This window comes from Amblyomma americanum, chromosome 1 (assembly GCF_052857255.1).
Source record: "Amblyomma americanum isolate KBUSLIRL-KWMA chromosome 1, ASM5285725v1, whole genome shotgun sequence".
Classification (NCBI taxonomy): Eukaryota; Metazoa; Arthropoda; class Arachnida; order Ixodida; family Ixodidae; genus Amblyomma; species Amblyomma americanum.
This window is the reverse complement of record NC_135497.1, coordinates 143,075,773-143,095,089: the sequence shown is the minus strand read 5'-3', so window position 1 is coordinate 143,095,089 and position 19,317 is coordinate 143,075,773. Positions and strand designations below refer to the sequence as shown.

Genomic DNA, 19,317 nt, shown 5'->3' with positions numbered 1-19,317 from the left:
TCAGCGAGTTCAAAGCAGCAACTTGAACAAGCATAAACTCCCCTTCTGGAGGTGCGGGAATGGCATTTTCCTGTGAGCCAGTCAGCCCAAACTTGCGCTCCGTTGCTGAAACCGCGCGAAGCGATTCGCGAACTCTCGACGCTTGCAGTTCTGCGCTTTCCGCGGACACAAATCGTGTTTTTAGGTGAGCTTGAATAGTGCGACGTTCACTGGGCGAACAGTCAACACTGCGATGAGCGGCAAGGACGGCCGCTGGCGCATCCACGGCATCGAGCGTGCGCCCGCGTTGCAGCACCGTCGAAGCGCCGGAACTCGTCGATGGCATGGGACTGCCTTCACTGGCGGTTGTTGGCTGCGGAGACATCTTGGCGTTGAACGATTCACGGCGGAAGCGCGTCTCCGATGCTCTGCAGTCGGGCGGCGATGACCGCTGCAAGCCCACTCCGTTATCTGTGCTCGACGAACTTGCGACGGGACACTCCCGTATGGTGGGACGCTCGCCTACGGCGAGACTCACTGGCATTTCGATCGTCACCGGTGCAGTAACACTGCGCCCGCGCTTCGACGGCAAAAGATCATGGTTCGTCTCACTATCACTGGCTGGTGCTCGACTCGGCGCAAGATCCCGCAGCACGTTGGGCGAGAGATCGCACAGCACGTTGGGCACGTACTCCGCCGATTCTGAACGGACGCTTGGCTCGGCCGAACCACCTGCTGACAATAGCCGCTTCTTCCTTGCTGTGGCGGGCTTGCGTTTCCGCTTCATGTAGGCATGCTTCGTCCGGTACTTCTTTTCGAACGTGCGCGGATCCATTGCACGTGGTCGAACTCCTCGAAACACAAGAGAAGGAAAGGCCAGAAAGGCTTCCCAGCAGACGCTCCTTGCCTCAACCACCATTATGCCGCGGCGTCGGCCAATGAGGACGCACCTAACAACGCGCCGCGGCGCAGAGCCAATTGGGGCGCGCCAGTCATTGGCTGCTCCGTGCTGCCACCCTCCGTTTTTTTTTTTTTGTGCGCGCTTGCTGGCTGGCAGGGGAGGAAGGGAAGGGCTGGGAAAAAGAGCCGAAGAGTCGGGCTTTCCAACGATACCAAAATGGCGGCGCTCCGTGGCGGGAAATCCGAGCAGTCGCGCCTTGAACTTCGCGACTTTTTCGCGATTTCGGGCGGATGCGTGGACGCCGCCACCGACAAATATTTTTATTTTTATTGCTTAGAGTTTGTTTTTTGGTGAAATATTTCAGTACAAGATAGAAATGATGCTGTAGATTCTGAAAAGCGTACTTTTCAAAAATCGATTTTTTTCGCGAAAATCGCGATCTGATCCCCGCTTCCCCCCTTAAGCTTCACCTTTAAGAGTGGAACGCGACAGTGTGTTGCAGCGCTGCCAGAGAGTCCCCGGAACACCATCGCCCGTTTGAAATACCTTTGAGCGCATTTTTCATTTTCTCACTTATTTAAATTAGCTAATGATCAATTACACACCCGAAATTTTCTTAAATACCATCATCAAGCAATGGCATTTTTATTCTGAGCGTTTACAATGATTACCTTGATTTAAAAACTCATCATCGCTTATCACACACCAATCAGTCATTAATCACAAGAAGCATAAATTGCCACAATTAGTTTTTTTACGGAGCCCTGATACACTGTATACACTGTTGCGTAAAAAACAACTACCGTATTTACTCGCATAATGCTCGCACTCGCGTAATGCTCGCACCCCCCACATTGGCTATCAAAAACTGGAAAAATTTTTTTCCCCGCATAATCATCGCACCCCCAAAATTACTGCCGCGAGCCGTCTGCTTGTCGTAGCGATCGCCATCTATTGACTGCGGCCACAACTAACTGCCATGGTTGGGCGCGCGTGCTACTAGCAACGGTACTGTGCTACCATCCGCTGCCACCGCGCTATCATCCGCTGCCACCGCCGCTACCGCTCATCCACTCACCACCGCTACGCCATTTTGCGAAGGCGTCTCCAGCTCACCGGTGTCTCGTAGGCCTCGTTTGCGTGTTGCACCGTGCTCTTTGTGCCGCTTCGCCATGGGACGCTACGCAAGCTACACAGCTGCTTTTAAGCTAAAAGCTATTGAGTATGCGTTGGAACATGGCAACCGTGCCGCCAGCAGACACTTCGGCGTCAACGAGTTTTGCGTCCGGTATTGGAGACGGCAGCACGATGAACTCAAGACGACTGGTAAGACGCGCCGGGCCTTCCGTGGACTGAAGACTGGGAAATTTCCTGCAGTCGAATCCTCTTTACTGGAATAAATCAAGGCTCGACGAGCGGATGGGTGTGCTGTGTCGATTGATTTGATACGGAACCAGGCACTCGTAATCGCAAGAAAGGAGGGCATCCCGATGCAAGAATTCCGCGCTAGTAACGGGTGGGCCACACGATTTATGCGGCGCAATGGACTCTCGATCAGGAGGCGAACGACACTTTGCCAGCGCCTGCCCGCAGCCTATGAAGAGAAAATAGTGGACTTCCATCGATTCGTTATCAGGATCCGGCAGGAGAAAAACTTCTTGCTCTCCCAGACAGGGAACACGGACTAAACTCCGCTGAATTTCGATATGCCCAGCAGCAGGACAGTCGAACAGACAGGCGCTCGGACTGTGCACGTCAGGACTACAGGTGCCGAGAAACAGAGGTGCATGGTCATGCTAGGCGTGACGGCGGACGGGCGGAAGCTCCCACCGTACGTCATTTTCAAGTGGAAGACCCTCCCGAAAGGAAAGCTCCCCCCTGGTATACATGTGCGCGTCCAAGAAAAGGGGTGGATGACCGCGGCCCTTATGGTGGACTGGGTGAAGACTGTATGGGGGCGGCGACCGGGAGCGCTTCTTTTTCCATCGCTCCTCGTGCTTGATAGCTTTCGGGGCCATCTCCAAGAGTCGGCTCGGGCGAAGTTCAAGGAACTGCGCACGGACCTGGCTGTTATAACCGGCGGCCTCACATCAATGCTACAGCCTCTTGATGTATCTTTGAACAAGCCATTTAAAGATAACGTCCGGAGGCTGTACGCAGAATGGATGGCTGAAGGTGAACAAGCTCTGACGCTGGGCGGCAAGATCAAAAGACCGTCCGTGGAGCTGCTGTGCAGCTGGGTATCAGAGGCACGGGGGATGATTGATGTAAACATGGTGGCCAGAAGCTTCAAGAAAACAGGAATTTCGAATGCCCTGGATGCGACCGAGGACCACCTGGTGTGGGACGACGAAGAAGCATCGGAAGATGAAGAAACCATCGATTCCAGTGTCGACACGGACTCTGATGAAGAGTAGAATTGCCTGCAGGACGTACGCAACGCGAGTAGTGACGGGGAGGTTGCGCGCGGCAAATAAAGTGCTTTAGCAGCTTGAGCTTACGTTCGTCCTGTACTTTCACAACGAAGGTAAGTTACCCTTGAAAGTAATGTTTTCGTTATATTTACAATTGCGGACCTGACAATCCTGATCTTGCACCCATTCATCTTTGCATTTAACACTCCGAAACATTTGCTTGAAAATTTTCCCCGCATAATTATTGCACCCCCAAACTTCGCGTTGATTTTCAGGGAAAAAAAGTGCGAGGATTACGCGAGTAAATACGGTACATGCCACCGATGAGACCCGAACCCACGACCTTTGAATTTTCCGTTCGGTGCTCTACCACTGAGCTACAGTGACAGATGCCCAACCTTTTGCTTTCGGGGATATTTAAGTATAGTGCAACTGAACCTTGAGTGTTCACCAGTGCCACCCTCATCCATAGTGGCAATCCTGTATTACCACGAGCACCACGTAGGAACGTGACTGAACGGTGAGGGTGGAAGCTGTGCGAGGGCCCTCTTATTCTACCTACGACAACAAGACTGCCAGATTCGAAGCCCTCGTTAAACTATCCACCAGACAAGGGATGGAAAGAGGTGCTCATTATGACATACATGACGGAAGCCAACAGTCATCGAAACCAAGGAGCATAGAGGATATCTTTTTTTCTCTCTCTTCAATTCGTGGTTTTCATCAATTGCAGATTAATAAAAGGAGCAGAAAAAACAACCACATGGCGCTGGTGGGATCCGAACCCTTGACCCCCGAATTTCGCAGAGGTTTCCTAGTTCTTACTTTTCAAAGTTATGAGGAGTCACAGCATGAAAATGTGTAAAACAAAGTGCAGGAGGTTGCCAGTCACGGTACTAGAGACCTGTCGCAGAATAAGCAGAGTCCACTTTGGTTGCACATTTTGGGCAAAGACTAAGCCTGCACAAACAGGCATGCTAGTTTTGGCAATGCTGACTGCTATGTATGAAATGGAGTATAACACACTAGGCAGTGGTCAAACAATGGAGCGATTAAAAAACTGTCAGGTCCAGTAATTATAATTAGCTTTCAACATAGTACGCGTGTACTATATAATATAGCATTACATAGTACGACTGTAGCATTACAACTACATTAGAACTATGGAACATAGTTGTTCCTAGGTAATATGGACACTATGGTTTCCATGCAAAATGTCCATAAAGCGAGTTGTCCTTATTAACGAACAGCCCCTAAAACAACTCCACAAAATGCTTGTATGACATGAACCCAATTGGCCGACAGCTGCTGAACGCTGCTGTCAACATACCACAGCTGCCGAGAGAGATTTACCTATGCACAGCCGTCAATGCAATACAGTAAAACCTCGTTAATTCGAACTCGAGGGGGACCGGAAAATGGTTCGAATTGAGCGGAGTTTGAATTAACGAGCGGGCGCTAAAAAAAGCGGCCATCACGCCCGGCAGCACGGGCCGAAGCTAAAACAGGCATATCTGAGATCGTTATCTCTTACTACGCGCTACTACACATTTGCGGCGGGCGATTGCGCGAATTAAAATCATAGAGCCCGAATGTCAAAGGAAATAAAGTTAATTTGTTTATGCGGTTGGAGCTAACAACAAAATGCATTCGCGTAAGCAGCATGCTTAATGATTAAATATGACACTATGCTTCAAAAACATGTTTATTAACAGCAGATTGGCAAAGCATATCAAAGAGAAAAATAATCGGTGATGCGCATTTGTTTTCGTTTTCTTTGCCGTGACTCGACAAGCATCGTCTGCAACTTGCCCAACAGCTCCAACGCAGCGTCCGAATTATCATCGGCGGAGAAGTAGCGCGCAGCCAGATCGAGTGCTGACGCTGTTTCACATGCACTCGGGAGTGGCAATGGATTGTCGCCTCCGTCGGACTCGTCGTCGCTGTCAGCTGTGCTCGCCGCGCCCGAGTTGTGCGGCATCTGGTCACCGCAGGCCGCTTCAATAATCTCGGCATCACTTAACGGCCCCGATGTCTCCACGCCGCTGTCAACGTCTATGAAGCTCTGGAAGTCAACACCCTCCGATAAAGCAGCGTAGGCAGGGTGCAGCGCGACAGAGTCATCACACTGAACATCCAGCTCTGCCGTGCTGCAGGCTTCTGGGCCTTCAATGAAGCCGCACTTTCGATAACAGTTCGCGACTGTGTCCGCCTTGACAGCATTCCACGATGTTGCCAGCATGTGGCAGGCTCCGAGGAGATTGACGATTTGCCGCTGTCCATACACACAAGAATCCGCTCTAGGAGGTGGCGCCTGTACAGTGTTTTGAGGTTTTTAATAACCCCAAGGTCCATAGGCTGCAGCACAGCCGTAGTGTTTTTCGGCAGAAATGCCAGACGGATCGCCTTCAGTCTGCTGATGTCGCAATGGGCTGAACAGTTGTCGACGAACAACAGAACATTCCTGTTCTGTGCCGCGAACTTCCTGTCGAGTGTGCGCAGCCAATCCGTGAAAATTGCTCGCGTCATCCACGACTTTCTGTTGAAAGTATAATCAACAGGGAGAGTTTTTAGCCCTTTAAAGCAGCGAGGCATCGCTGCTTTGCCTATAACTACCAAGCGGCACCGTTCCGTGCCAGTCGCCTTTGCGCACACCAACACCGTCACTCTTTCCTTGCTTCTCTTCCCACCTGAACACGTGTCGCCTTTGTAACTGACAGTCTTGTTCGGCAGCAACTTAAAATAAAGCACGGTTTCATCTGCATTGAACACATCGCTGAGCGAGTAATCGGCAAGGTAGTCCTTTAGCTGACCTGAGATCCAATTTTGACACGTTTCTTCATCGACTGCGGCTGCCTCTCCACAAACGCTTTTAAACGTAAGTCCGTGACGGGCCTTGAAACGCAACAACCAGCCTTCCGACGCGCTGAAGTCACTTATGCCCATCTGGCTGGCGAAGTCCACTGCCTTTGCGGCAATTATTGGTCCACTTAGCGGAATGTTCCTGCTGCGAACGTCCTTAATCCATGCCATTACAGCATCCTCCATCTCTGGATGAGCCAATGTTCTTAGTCGTTTCCGCGAGGGCTCCATCTCCTTTTGATACGCATTGAAGATCGAGTCCTTGTTCTTGAGGTATGTGGACAGCGTGCATTTCTTGACTGCAAACTTCTCTGCGATCGCTGTCTTTGTTAGGAGACCACGTTCGACCTCCTGTAATATCTCCACCTTCGTCTTCAAATCCTTTGCGGAGTACTTTCCTCGGTTTGCCATGATTGGCACAGTCGATGAGACGTCATCAGCGAGACACCAAACAAACGAGGAATATCACGCAACACAAACTTCGCTAGACACCGCGGCAACAAAGACTAGGCGCAAGAGGGGCCGGGTGCTGCGTGCAGGATGAAGGAATGGAAAGAGTCTTCGCTTCCCGAGCTGCACAAAAAAAGGGTACCGGAAGTCACGCGTTCTCGCAAGGGCTACTGGGAGAGTTTAGCCGACGGCGCAGCCAATAGAACGCTGGGCGCAGCGGCGTCGTCTGCTGCATGGGCAGGCGCGCTGGGACGGCGCCCAAGTAGAGGGAAGCGGGGGAACGGGGAGGGGAGGCCCGCTTGATTGAAACGTTTATTTCCATCAGAAAAAAAGCGCGGCTTCAAAAAAATGTGACATAACCGCCTCTCCCAAGTACTTCCTTCCTCCATGGTCGCGTGCGTCTCCAATGGTCACGACCGCCTCGGCGCAGCGGAAACCTGCAACGGCTTGCGCCGAAGCCACCGTGGCCGGAGCATAGGCGGCGCCTGCGGTAGGGTGGCTACCCGCGTGACCGCGCGTCAGCCAAAAATAGACAAGCCAATGCTTCGACGCTCCAGCAGCGAAAACCTGCTACGGCATGCACCGGAGGGTTGGTTCGGGCAACAAAATTCACGTCTCACCTCGTGCGTGCTGACATGCATGCTGGCTTATTTTTTCTCTCATCATTCTGCATTTTTTTTTTAAATTTTCAGCGCATTGTATTTGCTACGAGGTGACTTCTATATGCGAGGAGCAATGCCAGCCATCGGCGCCTAGTTCGAATTAACCGACGTGGATACCGGCATATTCGAATTATCGGGAGTTTTGACCCATTGAAATACACAGGGCTTTGCCGGGACCCAACCGTCAGTTCGAATTAAGCGATTTCGAATTAACGAGGTTTTACTGTACGACAAATGGCAAGGAAGGTCATGAAGGCATTTTGGCACTGTAAACCACAATACCATAAAAAGAAAGCCATAACTTGAAGATTATGCTTTTGTTGACATGCAGTTCCCTGAGGATGGCCTCACTGGCATGTTCTTTGCCAGCATTAAACCTTGCGACAGCTTCTGCCACCACATTCTCAACAGTATAAAGAGAGGCGTGCCTGTGTTTTGGTACGAGTGACCATATCACCAAGTGTAGGCACTCGTTTGAATTCTGCGTTTTGCCTCTCTGGCATCGTTCAAGCAATTTCTCGTCAGAGAGGCGCATGTATATAGGCAGCAGTGCCTCTGCAACATAGTCTGGCAGGCTGTATCGATGCTTAGGTGGAGGTTCCTTCTTTGCCACAGCTTTGTTGTACGCGCACCAGCTTTCCTCACCTTTTGGGCACAGCGAATGATTTGGCCTTGCGTACGTGGAGGTTATGTGATGATAGGTTGCGAGGACAGCTTTTCCATTGCATCAATGTTGCCCTGGTTTGCTTTTAATGCCCGTCCATAGTAGGTGGACAGTTTTGTGATAAGCTCACCTATGAGCTTGCCCTTTCCACTAAGGCTCCTCTTGCCGTCTCCCTTGATTTTTGCAGCAGACTTCTGAGAGTAGCACCCATGTGTTTATGGATATGGTTAATGCATTCTTCTTTCTCGATTTCTACAAAGCCATAAATTTTTTTTTCATGCAGGGCATTGAATGCACGACTATCACCGTCGCACAACATGGTTGTGTACCGTAGTCCATGCTTGGTCAGTCATCGGCCAAACAGTAATTTCGCAGCCTGAAACTTCCATCTGGCCGGGCTTGCTCGAACTGTTTTTTTTTTTTTTACACAGGTGGCCAGCTACCGATTCTTCATAGTGAGGGTCACCTTCTTTCGGGCCCAGTTGGCATCCTAAACAAAAGTTGGAGAGCACTACAAAATCGAGCACATACCCGGTAAACAGTTCAATGACTGTTCCCACAGATGTGCGAGGAATGGCCTCTCGTTAGCCATGTTCCATCATAGGAGACTGCAATATTGTCGGGGTTTCCGAAGTTTAGCGGACCGTACAAGGATTTCACGGCATCCGCACATTCGCCCATCACATGCATGGCAGCATTCAGGTAGGCAGAGTTCAGCTTCCTCTTCATGTATTTTTGGTACGTCTTTTGCTGCAAACCATGGCGCGAAATGTTGAGAGCCGAAAAAAAATGTCATTGAGGGCGGTTCGAATGTTTCCTGTGCTCATAACGGCACGAGTCGTGAGCACGTTCACTTCAAACGAGTTGGACGTCGCGTTCTTACCTGCTCTCGGCGAGCTCCACTTGGCCTCGAGTTCTCCGCATGAATCGCAGTTCACAACGAGCTCGACTGCAATTCCGTACTCACGGCCCATCTTTGACAGCGTCACAGGACTACCGCACACTCTGCACTGCAAGCATTTGAGCAGCTCATTCATGGCTGTGAGGCTTACAACGGTGAACGCCGTCCCATTTTCCGGCGCCTCGTCGAAGTGTCCCAAAACAGATTGCTTGCGGCTAGTAACGGACATCAAAGAAAGCCGTCGCTCTTCTTGTGCGTGAAGACCAATTTCCATTTTTTCGCTTTCGGAAAGAAATGGTGTGTCGACGCGCACTGTTTTCGACACCGCAACGGGCGCCGGTGCCGCATACGCTACCGCTTTCTCCATAGGTGCATTGTTGCACTGGCTCGTGGGGATCGTCGCTGCTGCTGCTGGGTCTGATGGCTCCTCGCGTGTCCGCGGCCGCCGTATGCGCTTTTTTGCCAAAGGCATGAGCTGTCCGAAATTTCCGTTTTCCTCCAGCCATCGTGACGGAGAGACGGCAGCAGGGCAGTGCTCCGCCCAAAATGACGAACGACGCTCCTTTGTCCAGCAGACGACGCTTCCCGGCGTCCAATCGGGAGGCCGAATTTGCCACAAGTGATGCAAAAGCACCAATGGCGCTCGCTTATTTTGCATTTTTTTGTGCCGGGTAGCGTCATTGTTGCCAGACGGAAAAGTGTTTCCGGCCAAAAAATGAAAAGCAGAAGAGCGCAGCTTTCAAACGATACCAAAATGGCCGCGCTCCGTTGCGACAAGGCGCGAGCTTGAATTTGTTTGATCTTAAGGGCTTTTTATGAGCGAAAACTGTCGTTGTACTGACTTTAAAATCCAATAACGCAGTAAATACTTGTCAGAGGACCATAATATTTCAGAAACAGGTTCTTCAGAACCTGAAGATTCCGGGAAAAAAAAATATTTCAAAAAACCGATTTTTTTTTTTGCGATTTTTCAGTCTTAAAGAGCCGCGTCTCCCCTTAACACAAACTGTTTTGCGTGTCCTTCGTTTAGACGAACTTTAGTAGCGACAGCAAACCATGACGACACTCACGGCGCTTTCAACATGAAATGAGACTTTTCAGGAGCAGGCTGAAATATTTATTATGATTACGATCTCCTTTGGCATTCAGACATCGTAGGTGTCCCATGCTATGCACACAAAAAATAGAAGCCACATGCCTGGCTTGCATCGCAGGGCCCTTTCAGCAATTGCACTCCTTTTTGCTGGCGTTGTGCACGTACACCGAAGGAAAGACCTGGTTGAGGCACTGGAGATTTTGTTCTCATCACTTTCCTTATTAACACAACAAAAAAGATGGGCACCATGGGCCCAATGCATTTACGCCCTGTCCATTGCACAGACATATTAACGAGGTGTAAATGTGCTGAAAAAGTTTGGTCCCCACAAAAACTGTCTACAAATTGAAATGTCCATATTAACAAGGGTCTCATTAATGAGGCACTAATATAAAAGTATTCAGTGAAAGTTCACAAGAAAAACTATGGAGACACTCAATTTCATCATGTGCGGGAAATGCGACAGCATCAGAATTAGCAAATTTATGAACGTAGGTTTTTTTTCTGTGATGAGGCTTATATTTGAAGCGATGCAGGAGGAAAGAGGGGTGGACAAGCGGTGTCACGTAACCTGATGACATAACTGTCTTGACCAATTCCCGTACCTTATGACAGACCACACATCAGGTTTTTTCCGTGATGAGGCTTCTAATGCCATCACATTAATATTGGGAAGTGCTAAGTACCTAGCGAAAAAAACAACTGCACTGATCACCAAAGCTGTGACCCTCGCATGATATATCCACACTGTTATATAAAAAACACATTGCTGTAACAAGTGGCAGACCTACCGAACGGGTCACTTGGCATCGGTTGCGATGGCTGACAGTCTTCCAAGGGCCTTCATCATCATCGTCGTCTAAATGCTCAGCTGGTGCCTGGGCCTCTCCATTGCACTGCCCATTAAGGCCATTACTCACGGAACGCATTGAAGATACCATTTCATCGTGCAAGCCATTCAGCATGAAGCTCAAGAATTCTTCTGCATCCTCTTGCTTTCCCTAAGATATTACACAAAACTGATGAATTATTCCAACAAACTTCAAGCAAAATAAAAGATAACTATCCCCCAAACAAAACTATAGTACGCAGTGCCACATCGACACTGCTATACACGCGAGTAAGGAGCGGATATCATGGCATACACTTAAAGCACTAAACCACAGTACAGTAAAACATTGTTAATTCGAAGTCATGGGGACAACAAAAAATATTTGAATTAGGGGTTTTCGAATTATCCGATTATAGCAAAAAAAAAAAAATGTAGTTATGAGAATGCTCTACCTTTACTGAACTCTGCGATTACTTCCAAGTATGTAATCAGAAATGCTGGCAACCTACCCCCCACACCAATCGCAGGCACATCTAAAGAAACCCAAGGCGGTGCAGAATGCAGTGAACCTGCTGCGGTACCCTGCTAGCGTTGCATTGCAGCACATCTTCTCTTTTGCAGGCATGTGCTTAGGCAGTCCATGAGCCATACCATGGACTGGTTTTTGTGCTGGTAGTACCAGGGCCGGGGAGCTTTGCATATCAAGCATCGGCATTGTTCTGTGGCGCAGCCTCACGGCTCCAAAGGACCGCCACTTCACCGGGTTTTCCGTGAAATTGGGACTGGGACTTCCCACATAGCACTCTAGACCTTCGAATTAACAAGGCTAGAGCAGGCCGCCGGTTCGAATTACCCATTAAAATTTGCATTCAAAATTACGGGACCAAAAAAATACAAATTATCCAGGAAATTTGAAGTTGAATTACCAAGGTTTTGCTGTACATAAACGAAATCTTTATCCAATAGGTATTGTTCATACATATGTGCTGCAATTAACGTGAGCACATCATTCCTGCCTGAAGTTAGCACAAGAAACCGTAGGTACAGCCTTTGTCAAAAGTATACAGCCCAAGGGGTCTGCTTCCGGGCCTTGCAATGCAACTCCTCTCGTATAATCAGAGACCCTAATCTCAGAGAGGAGGAGCTCCTCAACCCTCCAAACATGTTAATGTGCTTGGAGGAAAACACGGCTTAGAGGCAAACCCCTTGGGCTGTACATTTTTGAGAAAGACTGTATATTAAAGAGAAAACACGGGAACACTAGGTCAATCACTTTTGAGTTCAATGCTCCTTTCACCATTTTAACAATATGAAATGGTCTGCTGTGCTAACACTACTGTAATGCATGGCACTGGATGAAAACGCGTATCATCTAGCTTCACAGTGTCTGCTTCAGCACTGCATAAGCCACTGCATTCCTTTGTTCTGGCAGACAATTAGTAGCGATCTTATCAATTTTAACACATAAGACCTGAGGGTCCTCAAGTGTTAGTAGCGAAGCAATTAATGACTGCAAATCAAAAATAATACTTATAAATATGAATAGTGCTCACTCAACTACAAATGACTTTTTACAGAAAACACAGCCATGAAAAATCAGCATAATTGCATAGCAAATATGTTCTTTGTGTGGATTTCCATAACTGTGCTTAGAAAAGCTCAGTACAACAGGTTAACTTATACTCGTCACGTGGGCACTTTTAACAGCTATTGAGTTGAGAGCTTTCGAGATTCTCCACTGCTATCAAACTCGACGGAGTTGTGCCACTGCTACAAGGCAACCTTGATCGTCGAGAGATTCCATCATCTCACACCAACGTGTTGTGGTGCCACAGTCACTGCCAATAATTTTGCAGGCATGCAAGCAAACAGCCTATAAGTTAAATCTTCATAGGTTAAGAACAAAATATTCATTCACTACAGTACTATGAATCCCTTTTGAAATAAACTTCGTCTAACTGTATTAGCATTCGTTAGTTTTGTGAGGAAGCTGGTGTTCGTTGTTTTTGTATTGCTGGCAACGATGTTATACTTGCTGCAGTGTTTTGCAGCCCGGCCGGTTTTATTTTTCTTTTTGCAAAATAATCTTTATTTTAAAATCCCGTATTTTCCTGAGACAATACTGCTGTTTTTATTGCCTAGCGTGTTGCTGTAAGTGCTCCGCACCTGAGAGTGCACGCAGCCGCCTCTCCAAGGCTCTCGAAATATGTACAGTTCTGCCCCACTCTGAGCCACCCCCGTTGCAGAGCTCAAGTGGCCTCCGAGACGAAATGACCGTGTGACAGGGGTATTATTTACAAGAGATATCTTACTGAAGTAGCTGTGAAAATATGTAAGCTGTTTAACAATTATTGAAATGAAAAGAGGCATTCACTAGATTATCTAGAGACTGGCATGGCCAAACATATCCTTATTTACGAAGTTGCTATCCGAGGGGTGCGGCAATACACTCTGCAGCCACTATGTAACAAGACGGTTTGCAAGACAAACAGTAACAGGGTTGGCTACAACACAACTGGGACTGTACCTTCCATGCTCTCTCCAGTGCCCAAAGATAGTGTGGGCAGTGAAACGCTGACAAAGGCCATATTTTTGATAAACTGTAGTTTGCCTAAGTCACGCATCTTGATTTCATCTTACCGAGTGCCCCCCGATGAGCCCACAAGAACTTTTCTACGCAATCTATGCAGTGATTTCAGCAGGAAATTTTTTCTTGTCAACATGTCAATAGCTTAGGCTGTTACTTGAACTTCTGCCAATTTTATGCTACTTTGAACAGTTTACAACAGTACTGATCATCCTTGACTATGTCTGAAGCTTGCTTTCACAACAGTTATTTGCACATAAATGGCACAGGTGGCATTTACTCCAAGGTTTCAACAAATTGACTACTACTATTCTCACACTGCACTGGTGCATGTTCTTTGCCATGTGAACTGTGCCATACATCCCTTGCCACAAGAAGTACACGTGGGCACAGTACAGCTAGGAAGTCTGCCTCGTCCTGAAGGAGGGAGAGGAGTCTCAAGCTTGTTTTAAGTTTTTTTTAAATATATAAGCAAAGCATATGCACGCATGTTAACTGCTTCACTGATTTCAGTTGCATGATCTTCATTGGTGTGCCTCAGCACAATGGCATTGTTAGTCTTAAAATGGTATGCAGGGTTGACTCCAGTCAATGCTGTAGAGAACTGAGGGCATAAAGTCGGAGAGTTTGCACTGACATCAAAACCTATTTTTAGAAACTACCTTTAGCACACAACACAGACCTTTGTGCACCCTGTACATGTGCTGCAACAATTTACATCCTCTCTCAGTACACCACCAGTAATATTTTTCATTTTCACTGCAAAATTTTCTCCCAAATAGCATATGCAACAGGTAGTAATTTCTTCTTGGCGTACCTTTTTACAGTCTGGCTTTATTTTCATGAGAAGGTCTCTGAATGGTTCAGGGTCATATGCTGAACCGATAACCAATTCATCCTTCTTGCCTGTTTCACGCACCAAAGGAATGGCATAGGAGTGCAGAAAGTATATGCTGAAAAAAATAAATAAAAATAAGCGAAGAGGGAAGACTATGGAATGGAAGCAGCACGTTGTGCACATAGGGACACAGAACTGCTTCACAGGTAGTCTAAAGCATAAGCTAATGCTCACATACAGGGAGTAATAAATGTTTTGATCTTCAGATGAGCCTCTCGATACTGCTAGGATCACCTGAGCTTCATACAGTAGAACCCCGCTGTTACGTTCCTCACTGCTGCGTTCTCCCTGCTGTTACGTCGTTTTCGTCCGGTCCCGGCATAGCTCCCATAGGATCCAATGTATTGGGTACCCCGCTGTTACGTTGTAGCTGTGATAACGTTCCCGCATGATACGTCGCAACCTGGCACCCCGAACCCAGCCGGGCAACGCGCGCCAACTGCCATTTTGACGAGTCTTGGCCAGAATTGGCTACAAGACCATGGCCTCCGAGATCACCCCCTTGCACTCGCGTGGGTAATCTCGGAGGCCTTAAAAAGCGGCACGCGAGTTGGAGAGATTGCCACTAGATGGCCACTGCCTCGTCAGCCGAAGTGAGTAAAACCTGCGGGCCCGCAGCAATCCAGTCTTTCTTGTTTGTGCGGTTCAACCCATCCGAGTCGTCCGTGTCCTTCAGTCAACAGCTACGCTGCCTACGCCACGTCAGGCCTCGCTAATCCAGTCTTGTTTGTGCGGTTCAACCCATCCGAGTCGTCCGTGTCCTCCCGTCAACACCTACGCTGCCTACGCCTCGTCGGGCCTCGCTAACACCGCGAGCGATTTGTCGTCCTTTGATGGCGTCGTGCAAGCGCAAGGCGCTTTCCCTCGAGGAAAAGCTGGATGTTCTCAACGCAGTCGACAGGCAGCCAGCGCGGAAAGAGTCAATACTGGACGCTATGCACTACGTCGCTTCAGCGTGGACTGCAGTGAGCGCGTCAACAGCACAGCACTGCTTCGCACGGTGTGGCTTTCGCATGGACGGCGGAGAGGAAACTGCCACGGAAGCTGGAGAGACGGAAGCAGCCTCTCATGATCAAGAGCTGAGTGAAGCTTTGAATGCGCTGGGTGCCACGGGAGTCACGTATGACGACTACGTCGCCGTGGATGCTGCTGTCGTGACGTCCGAGTGTCAGAGTATCGCTGAGATCGTTGCAGACTCGGTCGCGAGTGAAGCCTCAGACTGTGATGACGACGAGGAGCACGAGCCGCATGATACCGGGTAGTTGGCCGACCCGAGCTTTGGAGAAGCCGTCGCGGCTCTGGACCTCCTCCGCAGGTACGTCGCACCTCAAAGCGACGCTGAGAGCAATGCGGCTTTCCAGCGGAAAAAACGGCAATCGACCATTCTCGATTTTTTTAAGACCTAACCTCACTTGATGTCGAAATAAATTGTTTCAAGGCAAAGCTGCACTGTTTTCATTCATTTTCGGACCTTTCCTCACTGTTGCGTTTTCCCGGCTGTTAAGTTTTTTTTTTCGCGGTTTGGTGAAAAACGTATAAATGGGGTTCCACTGTATTTAGAATGCTCACATAAAAGCTGTACTATACACAAAGAACGTGCATACATTATAAGGGCCCTGCATTAAGGTACACAGAAACCACATCTGCCACTTTACCAATGCAAAATGAATGTGCTCATATTCTACGCAGATGGATGACTGCAAGGCACAATATTTGGATGAGAAAAAAAGCAATATCAACAACAAACATACGTGCCAACCTAGCGAGATCAAAAATCGGAAATTTTTTTATTTGCGCCAACCGGGGGGCTGTAGCACACAAAAATTCAGAACTGTAAGATCGCAAAAACATCTGCAAATATCTTTTCTTGTGCTTTAATAGCGCCATGACATAAAGAACATGAGAATTCACTTTACACTGTGCATCGACACAGACTACCTAACTAACCCTAACACACACAGGCAACAGCAAGCATGAAATGCAAACAGCCACTATACAGCCACATCTACTTTGGCTAGGCTTGATTTGGCTTTGACTGCTTCCGTTGATTGTGATTACGATGTGGCTGCAGATTCCGCAGCACCAGTTTCATAAAAACAGTTCTTGTGTGGGCAGAAAACTTTTCGGTAGATATAGTGACCTGGTCGTACAATCGGAAAGTTGACTAAAAAATCCGGAGTCTCCCGGGCGAATCGGGAGGTATGAACAAATATGAAGTATGCACTTGATGAAGACCAAGCTGCAACCAAACTGAGCCAAAATATATTAATGCAAAACTAACTGCACAGGCTAAGCACAAGTGTTCAGCTGAAAGCTTAGGGTTTTGTAATTCAATGCAGCTAGGGTGGCTGCAAGGTTTAATAACTGTGTTACAGTCAGGGCTAGAAATGTTACAACCAGTCTTTAGACTAGTTTACGGTGTCCCCAAACATGAACAAGACATTAAAAAAGAAACTACATACAAGCACTCCATGAGAGGTGTTTCTGTTGAGCCAGGCATGCCAGGCACCACAGGCAAGCTGTGCAGCAGATTGTAGAATGCCGGACAAGCCAACAAGGCTTGCAGGTTCTATATATTTATGTCAAGAAACCAGCAAAAACCAGTGCACTGCAAACAATGCATCCAGCATGCACCTGAGCTGCATGTTTTACCGCGTCAAAAATTTTTCAATGTAAAGCACACATGCAAAAGCAAACACACAGAAGGGTGCCCCATGAAGCGAGAAGAAAGTTTAAAAAGAGCAGAGTTCTGTGGAAATGGAACTACTGCAGTTTATTCATTCTCAGAGCTACTAATTCTCGAACTTTTAAATCGGCATGGACAAAATGTATGATCATGAGCTGGGTAACTATGTTCAAAATTACAAAAAATTCTGGTCATATGATGTGTGCCGGCTAGGAGTTGATACGCAATGAACTAGGCAGCAAGCAACATGAAGAGCTGCAGCACAGCAGTCACCCACTGCCACATCTTTTCTGAAATTCCTAGGTGCAAAGGAGCAAAGCATCTAAAAATGACAATGAAGCATTCTGCAGGACATTACACCATTTGTCACATTCATACATATAGTTCAGCATATACAAATGGAGACAATGATAAGCACAGACTAGTGGCACCATCTGGTTGTTGGGACTGGAAGAGTTTTTGACAATAAACCAATGCCTCTCTTAAGGCCTAAATGTGGCAGAAACATCACACTAAATAAACCACAGTATAATCTCGTTACAATGGATATAACACACCAATCTGTCGTATTTGACTGATCTTCCTATCTTTGCCATTAACTGAACTCCATTTACTGCGAATTCGACCTGCAGTTAAACATTGGTGGCACAACTGAATGGATCACTAAGGTCAAAAGAACCCGGTGGGGTGGCCCAAAGTGTCCACCGCACCCACTCCAATGAAATGCATTTGCTGGGGCAGAGTTTCGATCCTGCGACATTGGGATCACCTACTGAACGCCAACGCCGTTAAATTGGTGGCGCTGCATACAAAAATATCCACACAAGGAGCCTGCTACTACCCGCAGATAGGCCTAAACTGCCGTTCGCCCCCCTAATATAACGTAAATAGGTCAGCTCCGGACACAGGTCGCTTCCCCTACCTGAACTCTATGTTCATTCTCAATCCCTTGCTTGGCCAAGACGCCTTGAAAATGGGTGCATAAATACAATATAAAAATAATAGCAACCGATACAACCACAGACAAATTAGGTATATTTCTGTTGAAAAAAATACCGGGCCTGCATTGTTTACCATCATTACTATATATACCTCTCAATGGAATATTAATCAATGCACGTAAATAAGCTTTCCATTCAAAACGATTCCAAACAGCAAAGGATACGGCATTGATGTAGCACCAGTTTTTCCCATTCTCCAGGCCCCTCGGTTGAATCATAGGAGGGGTGTGGTTGACAATGCAATTGTGCAAGGCCGCTGTAACCACGTAAAGTAGGCATTAGCATAAGAAATCGAACAAGTTTGCAGATTATAAATTACATATAATAAAATCAGGATGAACAATGTGGGCCTCAGAACCTCATACCGGAAGAATTTTTCTTTCAAAGTGCGGTCATGTATCATTACAGAAAGTTTCGTTGCAATGAAGCAGCATCAAACATTGCACAGTTAAACCTGGAAGTAACAAGCCTCTATGTAGCGAATCCCTCTATATTACAGTTTCTAAACTCACCAGAGCCGCCCTGATTGAAACGTCTGCATTTGCGAAATCCATGCAGTCTGCGAGTACATGGAAGTTTCAGATTTTAGGCGTGCTCACCAGAGAACTGAGAGATCCTCTGTAATTTTTTTCTTCAAGTGCCCATGGCATATGAAAGTTCCATGAACTGATTTCAGTAAAGTTAAGTGTTCTTGTGTTCAGCGACAGCTGGGCTGCATATTAAGGCCTTAATTTTTTCCTTATGTTCAATAGACAAAAGTGGCAGTGTTGCAGCGGTGGCAGCAGGCGAATGCATCGTGTTAGATGTGTGCTCGAGGCACTCACAAGAGCATGATGACAACAGCAAAATCAAAACTCGAGCTGGCTTATCTTCCCCGCCACCCACGAGGCGGTTGGCAGGATATAGACGTGCTGAGGCAGCTCGCGAACTCGCAACATAAACAAGATGCACATAACGCCATTGCTGCTGGAAAAGATAGGGCAGAAGGACCACTTACCGCAAATAAAGGTTTTTCCCGTTATCTGCAATGTGCTTTTGGTGGATTCCAAGAATACTAGGAGACTAATTTCCATGTAGCAAAATTTCAGTACAGTAAAAGCTCGTTAATTCCAACTCAAAGGGGACCGGAAAATTGTTCGAATTAAGCGAAGTTCAAATTATCGAATGGGTGCAAGAAAGAGCTGTTATGGCACACCACCGCGCGGGCAGAACCCGAACCAGCCACATCTAGACGCGTTATCGCGAGCTAGGCCCTACTACACGTTTGTGGGGGGCATATTTTGAGAATTAAATTCATCCGGTCCTAGTGGCAAATGAAATCAATTGATCGGCCCGTTATGCACCAGAAACAAGTACTGGAATGCATTCACATGAGCAGCTAGCT

The 19,317-nt window shown here is 47.6% G+C and overlaps 1 protein-coding gene across 5 annotated transcripts in view; it reads right to left on the bottom strand.

Moving 5' to 3' along the window:
- Positions 1-19,317, bottom strand: part of LOC144113784 (ubiquitin carboxyl-terminal hydrolase 10-like) — a 100,411-nt gene that overhangs the window by 23,535 nt on the left and 57,559 nt on the right. For all 5 annotated transcript variants that reach the window (XM_077647095.1, XM_077647098.1, XM_077647097.1 and 2 more), the window contains 4 exons: positions 18,098-18,189; positions 16,709-16,815; positions 14,166-14,301; positions 10,721-10,930 (listed from right to left, as the gene is read on the bottom strand). In XM_077647095.1, coding sequence (XP_077503221.1) covers positions 10,721-10,930; positions 14,166-14,301; positions 16,709-16,815; positions 18,098-18,189 — 545 coding nt within the window. The remainder of the gene's footprint in view (positions 1-10,720; positions 10,931-14,165; positions 14,302-16,708; positions 16,816-18,097; positions 18,190-19,317) is intronic.